Source organism: Adiantum capillus-veneris, chromosome 24, assembly GCF_014529385.1.
Source record: "Adiantum capillus-veneris isolate H3 chromosome 24, ASM1452938v2, whole genome shotgun sequence".
NCBI classification, from domain to species: Eukaryota; Viridiplantae; Streptophyta; class Polypodiopsida; order Polypodiales; family Pteridaceae; genus Adiantum; species Adiantum capillus-veneris.
The window spans coordinates 3,448,957-3,460,541 of record NC_140954.1 but is presented as its reverse complement, the minus strand read 5'-3'; the positions used below and the strand labels follow the sequence as shown (position 1 = coordinate 3,460,541).

General features: G+C 43.1%; 1 protein-coding gene across 1 annotated transcript; it reads left to right on the top strand.

The window, feature by feature from the left end:
* Window positions 1–9,661: 9,661 nt before the first annotated feature.
* LOC147425848 (trihelix transcription factor ENAP2-like) lies at window positions 9,662–11,065 on the top strand. Its single transcript, XM_086499069.1, has one exon. It carries the CDS (start codon window positions 9,756–9,758, stop codon window positions 10,734–10,736), a length of 981 nt encoding a protein of 326 aa, XP_086355195.1. The 5' UTR covers window positions 9,662–9,755; the 3' UTR covers window positions 10,737–11,065.
* The last annotated feature ends 520 nt before the right edge of the window (window positions 11,066–11,585 follow it).

Sequence of the window (11,585 nt, the reverse complement as noted above, 5' to 3'; positions counted from 1 at the left end):
TTCACGGAGTCCTCTAAGCTACGCCATGTAGCTATGCACTTTCAAAAGTCCGCCAGACAATGGTGGTCTAGCCTACGAGCCAACGGTGAAGCTCCACGAACATGGAAGGCTTTAAGAGCTTCCATTATGAAGCAGTTTTTGGCCACCGATGCCAAAGACAAAGTACTCACCGAATGGCGAAGCTTAAAGCTCTCTCCCAATGAATCCATCCACAAATATGTAGACAAGTTTTGGGACCTACAACTCAAAGCCACTGTCTTCAAAAAGTTGGATTTTGGAGAGCAAAAGCAACAATTTTGTGCGGGCTTAACTGAAGAAATGGCGGAGTATGTCAACTCCCAAAGGCCACGTACCATATCGGCGGTAATACACCATACTATGGTGGCCTCGCGAATCAATTTCCAAACGGGGGGTAAAAGAAATAATAAGCCCCCGGAAAACAAAGGTTCCAATGAGCCTAAGGGGAAGGACAATGTCCAAAAGTCTCCTAAGGGCAATTCCAACAAAGCTAAAGAGAAGGGAGTTTACAAAGGAAAGAATAAACTCTCTCCTGAAGAGCTTGAGCGTTATCGTAAAGATAACCGGTGTTTCAAGTGCGGCGAACAAGGGCATGCGTACCGCGCTTGTCCCCAAAAGAACAACCGCCAAGATCCTCCTAGAGCTTCTTTGGTTGAAATCCAAGAGGAGGAGATTCACCAAACTCACCACAAAGGATCTCCTCTATGCCATGCTTGGGGAAAGGTAAGAGAACATGATGCTTTTATTCTCTTTGACCCTGGTTCTACTCACAATTTCATATCTATGGAGTTAGCCACCAAGCTAGGCATACAATCCTACGAGATGGGAGATATCCTACCCGCAGACAGTGCCTTCAAGGGGCAAGAAGCTTCAGTCACTCCCTTAATCGGGAAATTGAGGCTTCATGTCCAAGGCTATGTGGACAAAGAGGATTTCTTTATCTCTCCTCTCAAGCATGAGGATGTAATCCTAGGGGCACCATGGTTTGACCGTCTGGCTGCCCATGTTAAATTTCCTGAAAGGAGAATCTCCTTTAAGTTCAGGGAAAAGGACATGTATATAGATGCTAGGGAGATGGGTAACACCATCCCCATTGTACATACACCAGCTTTCAACAAGTCAATAAAGAGCTCTATTTCCGTGTACATGATTTTTGTTAAAGATTCTCAAAATGAACCTAATGCTTTAGCAAAAAAAAATAAAAGCAACCAAAAGGAATTAGAGTTATCCAATTTTCTCAAGGGGTTTCAAGATGTCTTTATTGACGACATCCCTTCTGAGCTACCTCCTAAACGAGGTAATGACGACCATGCAATTGAACTTCTTCCAGGAAGTTCACCGCCTAACAAACCTCCTTATAGAGTTTCTCAAGCTCAACAAGAGGAGATTATGCGGCAAGTGCATGAGTTAATTGAGAAGGGCATGGTTAGGCCTAGCTCATCTCCATTTTGCTCACCTGTGCTATTAGTGCAAAAGAAAGACGGCACATATCGTATGTGTGTCGACTATAGAGCACTAAATAGGATCACTATCAAGAATAGGTTTCCCGTTCCACGGGTAGAAGACCTATTTGATAAGCTACAAGGATCGACCTACTTCAGTAGGATTGACCTAAAAAGTGGCTATCATCAAATAAGGATAGTTGATCAAGACATTGTAAAGACCGCATTTCGTACTACATTTGGTCTTTACGAATACATTGTCATGCCTTTTGGCTTGACTAATGCACCAGCCACATTTAACCGCTTGATGGAGAAGCTGTTCAGACCTCATCGAACCTTCACTGGAGTGTTCTTTGATGATATTATCATCTACTCTAATTCATTAGAGGAACATAAGCAACACCTCCAGGTAATATTTCAAGTTTTAAGAGAGAATAAACTTTATGTTAATCGAAAGAAAAGTGAATTTTTCTTGCAAGAGATTCAATATTTAGGTCACATTATCTCTCAAGATGGAATCCAAATGGATCCATCCAAGTTAGAGGTAATAAAAGGATGGCCTAAACCAGGAATCTTCATGAACTAAGAAGCTTTATAGGTATGTGTGCATACTATAGACGCTTCATAGAAAAGTTCTCACAAATTGCGGGACCATTACATGACCTAACAAAGAAAAATGTTAGGTATACGTGGTCTGCTAAGGAGAACAATGCTTTCGAAAAGCTTAAAGAAAAGCTTATCTCTCAACCTGTGCTTACACTACCGGATCTCTCAAAACCATTTGAGGTCCAATGTGATGCTTGTGGTGATTGCCTTGGGGCTGTTTTGCTCCAAGAAGGGCACGCCATAGGCTATGAGAGTCGAAGGCTCGACCCTGTTGAGCAAGCTCTAGGCATATACGAAAAAGAACTCCTTGCAGTTCTACATGCCTTAGACTCATGGAAGCACTATTTATTGGGGACTCCTTTCATTCTGCGAACGGATCACCAAAGTCTTAAGTACTTCATGACGCAGACCAAGCTCTCCGACAAACAAATGAGGTGGGAAAATTTCCTTTCGCAATTTCATTTTCATATTGCTCACATTGCTGGCAAGCATAATCAAGTAGCCGATGCACTCTCAAGATGACCGAGAGTGAATGCGGTTTCCATAGCAACTCACAATGATCTATCTTTAATGATAGATGAGTATGCTATTGATCCCGATTTTAGAGATGTGATTTCAGCCCTTGCCTTAGGGAAGAAAGAAGAACCATTTACTTTACAAGATGGTTATCTTCTCTATGCCAATAGACTATGCGTTACTAACTCACTACGTGAGAAAGTAATGTATGAATCTCATGCTCCCCCATATGCGGGGCATAGAGGGATTCAGTCTACCCTAAAGGGAATTGAAACATATTTCTATTGGCCTACCATGAAAGTGAACATACATGAGTATGTTTCCAAATGTGTGGTATGTCAAAAGACAAAATTTGATAGAGGGAAGCAACTTGGATTGCTTCAACCCTTGCCAATCCCTAATTCACCATGGGAGAGCATATCCATGGATTTTATCTTTGGATTGCCTAAGTCTATCCATGGGAATACGGAAATATGGACGATAGTAGACAGGTTCAGTAAACAAGCTCATTTTATACCTGTCAAAAAGACTATCAAAGCCCATCAAATGGCAACCCTCTTCATTTCACAAATTTTCAAGTACCATGGCTTGCCAATGTCCATAGTGTCGGATAGAGATCCTAGAATGACCAGTAATTTCTGGAAGGGTCTCTTTGAGAATTTAGGAACAAGGCTAAACTTCTCTTCGGCCTATCATCCACAAACTGATGGCCAAAGTGAAATAGCTAACCTAACTATTCTCGATCTACTAAAAGCCTATGTAACGGAAGTAGATCAAAGATCCCAATGGGAGAAGTACTTACCCTTAGTAGAGTATGCTTACAATAACACTGTACATACTTCTACAGGAAAAGCACCTTTCGAGGTAATTGAGGGAAGATCAAAAAGTCCCTTGCTACTTAAGGTACATGGGAAGATCTTCGTTGTAGATGAGTATAGCCGAGACCTACAAGAATCTTTCCAAAAGATTAAGGATGCTATCTCTATCTCACAGCAAAGGCAAAAGGCTGCTGCTGACAAGCACAGAAGAGCCCAAGCCTTTAAAGAAAACGATTGGGTCTTGTTAAAGTTTCCCAAGGCTCGATTAAGGCACACGACGGGCAAGAATCCTACGGGCCACCAAAAGTACTATGCTAAACTAGCAAAAAGGTACTATGGTCCCTTCCAGATTCTTAGGCCAATCAATGAGATGGCCTATCAACTTAAGTTGCCCAATCATTGGCTCATACACAATGCTTTTCATGTGAGCCTCTTAAAGCCTTACAAAGGAGAGCCACCTCAAGAACCAACTATTGAAGACCCACCGGAGATCGAGGACCACGAGGAGGTGCTGCAGCCCGAGTCCATTCTCCGACATGAAGACAAGGTATTAAGAGGCGGTAAGACTATCCGACGATATCTTATTAAGTTTAAGAATTATCCTTTTGAAGATGCTAGATGGATGCAAGGCATACAATTAAAGGATAACCTAAACCTTGTCAATGCTTACAATGCTTCCCAAGAGTAAGCAAATGTACAAAATGTTAAAAATGAACAAAAATTTTGTCTTATAAGACTCTCTTTTTCTTTATTTGTGCACAAAAATGAAGTAGTATGCATGCTTAGATCAAGTTTGCGGAGACGACGTCTCCCGAACACCAAGTAGAGCTTGTCACTCTACTATGGAAGATTGATAGGACTAATGTGCAGACATGCTTGCGGCAGCCTCAGGCTCTCAAGCGCCAAATGGACTAGTCATCCATTATGGAATGATGTCGTAGGGTAACATAGGGATCCTCTACCCGCTAAGAAAAGGACTCATGCATATGCTTTATCTTCTCTACACCATAGTCGAGGACGACTATGATTTCAAGAGAGAGGTAATGTCATAATAATCAATATCTAATTCTCCTAAATGATTTTCTCATATTAAACTGATCATTTAATGTGGGGAAGTGCCAAGGGAGAAAAAGCTAGAATATTGGTTAAGTTAGCAGACCGGCCACAGTAGGGATCCAAAGGAGGGAAAATAGGGATCCAAAGGGGGGGCCATCTGCAAAAGAGCCATGTGAAACAACGGGCTAAAAAGACCCTAAGGTTCAGCCCATTAAGACTTCCAAAATGCTAAGGTTCCAAAATTCAAAGGTTGTGTCCAAAGGTCAACCTTAGGGAAAATTGGATGCTTAGTGTGTGCCCAAAAAGTCTTTCTACATCCCTACATGGGAGGGGGCGAGCCCCAAAGCTAGGGGATGAGAGAGAAAGCCACACACACACACACAGGCTCCCTTTACACAAAGGGAATGAGGGACACATGTCAGCTCCCTAGGCCAGATGCCCACAAGGTATGCCCAATTCCTATTGGAAGACCCTTGAAGTGGACCAATGAGAATTAGGCTAGAGTAAATCTAGTTTAATTAATTTAAAAACATTTAATAAAAGAAACCAATAAGAATTAAGTGTCCTAGAAGACTATTGGGCAGTCTCCCAAGGGGTCCAATGAGCATTCAGGAGCCCCATGGCTTGCCTGATTCCTATTGGCCAGGAGGCAAAGGGGTCCAATGAGAGTTTAGTTTAATTATTTAATTATCTAAAGCTCTCACAAAAGGGGAAAGGGGGACACATGTCAGAAGGCTATCACTTATGCTGCTTAATCCCTATTGGCTTGACCTGGGGAGGTCCAATGAGGCAAAAGCCAGACTAACTTAGCAGCTAGGGCTCGCCCAAGAGAGAGAGGGGGCTGATTTTTGCTTGGCATTGACACACACACTCTCACACTTGACCATGTGTGAAGGGAAAATACTCTATCTCCTCCCAAGCTTTAATGGAGAGCTCATCACCTACTCCAAGCTTGTGAGATAGAAGCCTACATCAACACTCTCTTGGCATGTGGATGCAAATCCAACCAAGAGCCAAGCTTCAATGCATGCTCATCTTCTCTACCAAGCTAATTACTAAGCTAATCTATGCTAATATGAGTGATTATGTGAGGAGATGTACTTCTTTCTCGTAAGATACTTCTTTTTCCTCTCAATCTACTCTCATACCCTGCTAGCTCTCACCATCTTCGAAGGTGTGTGAGGTCTTGGGTCTGAGAACGGGGATAATTCAAGTTGTGTTTGATTAAGTGTTTTGCTTGGTGTATGAAGCTTCCATCTTCATTGCACTAGCTCGTCTTGAAGGAACACAAAGAATTGTATTGTACAATGTCTCTCTTGATGGGAGAAACCATAATACAAAGCCTTTTGGAGGGGGGACCGGCTCCATGCAAATCCGGTCCTCAACTGTTGTCAATAGCTTAATTGCTCTCTCTTTTGAAAGTATTGTCGATGCTATCTAACTAGGTGTTATGCTTTTTGTTGCTCTCTCCACCCAAGCACTCTTGTAATTCTCATTAGAAATCAACTCTAATGAAATGCTCACTATGTTCATGCTAATTTCCGCTACACATAAGATTTTAGGCCATTAAATGTTACATGGAATCACAATATGAAGTAGCAAATAAATGCTAGAGAGAGTAAAAGGCACTGGTGGTTGAGCAAGTGAAAGCAAACAAATGGGTTTCATTAAATATATCTTGGTACTCAATGTTCGCATTGAATGAGAACATGTGGAAGGTATAGCAAGAGCAAAGCCAATGCCATCTTAGAGGAGAGCATGCACATTAGGAGGGTGAACTCAACATGGAGAAGAGTTCGGAATGGGTTGTGAGAGCAAGGAAGGGGGCATCTTAGAGGAGACTATGCACGAATCAACGAGGCAAGGCATCTTTGGAGGTGATTGACGACATGTAGCAGAGTTAGGGAGGGGTAGCCAAAAGACAAGAGGTAATCTTAGAGAAGAGTGCACGAAGCAACGGAGTAGGAAATCTTTGGAGGGTGACCAATGGAAGAGTTAGGGAGAGGTAGCAAGGACATGGTAGCGAGCATCTTAGAGGAGAGTGTGCATGACAGTGGTGGAGCAAGGAATCATAGGAGCAAAGTTAGGTAGGGGTAGCAAAAGCAGGGCAAGGGATGGTTGCTTAGAGGAGATTTTCCATGGAGCAGCATAGTGGGGAAGCTTAAGAGGGTCACCGATGGCACACAGTGGAGTAGTTGGGGGGGGGGGGGGGGGGGGGGGGGGGGTGATGAGAGTAGGGTAGGGCATCTCAAAAGAGGCTTCACACGGAAAAATATCTTAGGAGGGTGACCAATGGCATAGAGCATAGTCACAGAGCTATAACAAGAACAAGATCGGAGGCATCTTCCAAGTGAGTGTGCATGGAGCGATGGAGTAGAGCATCTAAGGACGGTGATCGATGACATGGATCAAAGTTAGTGAGCGGTAGCAAGAACAAGGCAGGGAGCATCTTAGAGGAGAATGTGCATGGAGTGACTAAGCAGGCCATCTTGAAAGTGGCACCAACAACACGAAGAAGAGTTAGGGAGGGTTAGCAAGAGTAGGGCAATGATCATCTTAAAGGAGAGCCTACACCAAGTGACAGAGTAGGGCATCTTAGGGGAGAGTGTACACATAGTGATGGAGCAAGACAAGGAGCATCTTAGAGGAGAGTGTTCTGGTTGATGGGGTGGTTGGTTGGTGGGGAAGAGATGGAAAGGGAGACACTAGAAGTAGGTACTGGAGGGCCAAAAAATATAAGTCGCTCCAAACTCACTTTGAAGAATTACTCGAAATCTTAACTCTTACTGAAATGTCTACCAAATCACTACCAAGATAACAACCATCACATGATAATTCACACAAGGGATTTTTTTCTCAATTTAGGGATTGCTTTATGCATGCTTAGCCTCTCAAAGTTCCACAAAATTTTAGCTGTCATTAATAATATTTCTTTTAGGCTTGATTTACCATCTCACTACCATGTTCACAATGCCTTTCACATTCATCTCTTAAAACCTTTTTCAGGAACCCTATCCTCTATCCAATCTATGAAGATCCACCTCCACTTGCATATGAATTAAAGGAACTTATCCATGCACAAATTGTTGACCATAACTATCACTACACGGACATGCATAGGTACATATGTGTGTGTGTGTGTGTGTGTATATATATATATATATATATATATATATATATATATATATATATATATATATATATATATATATATATATATATATCTTTTGACTTCTAAGGGTCACCATAGGGAAGATGCCCGTTGAATCCCCAAGAAGTTTTTTTGCAAATTTTTGGATCCTCTCTATGCCTTTCATCATTCACGAACCAGCTGATGTCTTTGACAATTGATTGCTATCCCAGGCAAGAGGGATATAACATTGTCCGTGCTCCGGATTTCCATGTTGTATGTGAGTAGCATTAGCATGTTATGGGATAGTTGGGCTTGTGAAAATGATCAATTACTTTGTCTTATTTTATTAGCGGTTTACTAATGTGGGATTGATGATGTACATTACTTCTGGAAGTTGAGGAAGGTGTTGTAGACTCAACTTTATCAGTTTACTTATTGTCTTTCATTAGTTTTTATATTTGGTTCAATAAAACTGACATTGGCTCATTTTGTACGGTCAAGTAGAGAATAAGGTGGAAACCAACCCTTATGGTTCATGTAGAGAATAAGGTCAAGTAGAGAATAAGGTGGAAACCAACCCTTATGTTTCATGCAACTTTTTTTTTTTTGTAGAAAAGAGGGGCTTCAATAATTGGCACTTACCATTTCAATAATATATCAAATACCGAACTGTAGAGTGTGTACTTCATGGGTTAGATTTAGGCCAATTATTTGTGATTCTCCTCTCTTCTCCTCTAACCTACTATGTGTGTACAAATCTTGTCACCGTCGACACATCTCCATCTCTTAAACCTCTTACAGATTACTTATACTTTATATCTATATCTAGTGTTTGTGTGTGTGTGTGTGTGTGTGTTGAGAGAGAGAGAGAGAGAGAGAGAGAGAGTGGTGATAGGGGTTGCGTGTAAGAAGAGCTTGGAGGAGGTCCTTGGGCTTCCCTTTCGACAACAAACACTCCCCTTTTGTTTTGTTGCATCCTAAGGTCATTTGCTCCATGAAGCGTCCAATCTAGTTAGTAGGCGACAAGGTTAAGATTGTCTACTTGTTGATTTTGGTTTGGTATTTTGTTTGCTTGCTCACTAGTTATTACATATAGGCCATTTTGTCGTGCTTGACATGCCAATTTAGGCTTTATGTCCCAACCAAGCCAGTTCCTTGTGTATTAACATTTGGTGTATGTTAGTGCTGAGACAACTATGTTGCATTGTCCGCCACACCGACCCGCTAACACTTTTCAATGTCCATCCAAGAAATCTTTACTTTATATAAAGTTGATAATCATGCTACATGATGTCTAATTTATGTAAAAGACATTATAATTATGGCACACATGTTAATTTTGAATGCATAAACATTATTCTTTCCAAAATTCGACCGCATGGAACCTAAATTGTGACTGACAACGAATAAATAAACACATTGACCAATCAACAGAGAGAGAGAGAGAGAGAGAGAGAGAGAGAGAGAGAGAGAGAGAGAGAGAGAGAGAGAGAGCGAGCTTGCTTTTTGCTTCAATTGGAGTCTTTTGCAAGCACCATGCACCTACAGCGGCTTGCAGCCAAGAAGGGAACAACGATGGTTGGAGCCTGGGGATCTATTGGTGAGCCAAAGATTCCTTCCCATGCTTGTTGCAGGCGCGCGCGCACGCAGACACACACAGAGAGAGTGCGCACATGCCTACTCAACGAAGAGAGGTACGGTAAGGTGTTCGAGTGCCAATCGGCCGAGGGAACGTGCACATGCCTCGTGTATGCCTGCCATTTTAGTGAGAGAACTGAAGAGAGAGACTCTGTCAGCAGCGTGCAGAGCTCCCAGGCCAATCCTCAATACTGCTCCTGCCACTCAAACGGCTACCATCGGGGTTGAACGTGAAGGCAGACCTAGTGCTGTGCCGATTGCCGGCGGTGAAGAGGCGGTTACAATAGTGGTGGGCCTCTGGTGGGCTCACTACGCTTTTCCATCGGAAGCTGCTGCCGACGGCTTGCATGTGCGCAGGCTAAGAGGTGGCTCCATGTATGTCCCTTCCGTGCCAATGTCACCATTCGAATTTCCCTTCTCTTCGTGACGGAAAGTGAGTATCGAACATCAAATACGCGACCCAACACACAACGTCCGGATTGGTGGACACAAATATGATTCTCACTCTCTGCTTGGTATCAGAGAGCGATGGCTTCATCAGCAGGTGTACCTACGCCGCAGATCGACCCCGGCCACTCGGTTCCTGATGCTGGCGGCCAAGGTCTGCCCGCTTCCAAGCCTCACAAAAGCAACCTGCACCACCACGATGATATTTGGAATGAGGAGGCAACCTTTGCCCTTCTTCAGGCTTGGGGCTCTAAGTATGTGGAGCTCAACCATGGTGGCTTGAGCCGAGCTGACTGGTCCCATGTCACACAGCAGGTCGTCCTGCATTCAGGTAAGACCTCCCTCACTGATACCCAATGTAGGAACAGGATTGATACATTGAAGAAGAAGTACAAGCGCGAGAAGCACAAGCTTGCAACAATGGGTGGAGGGTCTAGCAGTTGGGTCTATTTTCTGCCCATGGATGCCATCATAAACCCTGCTCTTAAGCCTTCTTCACAGCCCACACAACCGCCCACTACTACTCCCATGGCCGACCATGGCCGAAACACAGATGCTTGCCTGGAAAAGGATGAAAACGCTGCGCACGATGCTGCAAAGAATACGCCCTTGGAGGGTGCACTTGTTGCAATGGAAAATCATGGGCATGATGCCCCTAATATTGTCTCTGCAAGTTGTGAGCCTCCTGATGAATCTGAAATGTCACAGACTTCTTTCAACTCCTCAGAACATGATCGGAAGGACGGCCACAGAGCCAAACGTCAAAAAACAGACAGCGCTGCTTTCAGAGTTTTAGCAAAAGCACTTACGAAATTTGCAGATGTTTATGAAAGGATCGAGACTGCCAAGCTGCAGCATGCACTAGACCTTGAGAAGACGAGGATGGACGTGGCGAGGAACTTTGAGTTGCAAAAGTGGCAGCTCCTCCTGCAAACACAAATGGAGCTGGCAAAGATCAAGGAAGGAGCAGAGGATGTGCATTCATTTGTTGATGACATGAGTGCCAACCTGTTTGCAGCTTGCTTCATGCCAGCTGACTATTCTTTGAGGTCACTGCCTTGACTATCACTATGATTCGAAGATCGTTTTCTGTGTGGCCTTTTGTTCGCCTCCAAGTTTCGCATTCAGATATCTGCAGTCTTGGGTTGAAGTGTACATGTGAGATCACATTGTTGCTCTTAATTCACTCCGATTGTTTCTTTCTCCCATGCAATGATCATCTAAGCTTTGGGAAGTATGCAACTGTCTCTCTATAGTGTCCATTGGTTCACTATTAGCTGTTACTGCTTTGTCCTCAGCTTTCGCAGGATGTCCAATGGACAGCAATATTGAAGTTCTTGGTAACTGAGTATGCGCAGAGTTGCTCTTAATTCACTCCGATTGTTTCTTTCTCCCATGCAATGATCATCTAAGCTTTGGGAAGTATGCAACTGTCTCTCTATATTGTCCATGGTGTTTGTAATCTTTGTATGCACATAAAAAGCACATAAACCACACATGTGCCTGCGCATGTCAATGTATGCTAACACAGGCAAGTATTGAAATGGCCACTTTTGAGGGAAGGTATGCTGCTTGATGTGGAGAAATTCCTTTGCAGCATCGGGAGTGAAACCTGATACTATACTTCAAGACAGTTTTAGTTTTAGTTGTCTTTGAATGAGAACAGGCATACCACGTAGGACTATTGCAGGGGTGGAAACCGCCAGTCTCAAGGGGTGTCCTCTTGGGCTCTGTCCCCGCAAACCTTGTACCGTCTACCGCGTAAAGTTGACTGCTCTTTAAATGGTGCTTTAATGTTTTTTTTGTAGACCTTCCTGATGCTTTTAAAGGAAAAAAAAAGGTGACATGTTTTATACTCCGCTTTAATATTATATATGTATGTCCTTTGCAGTTACAAGATTTACCATGCTT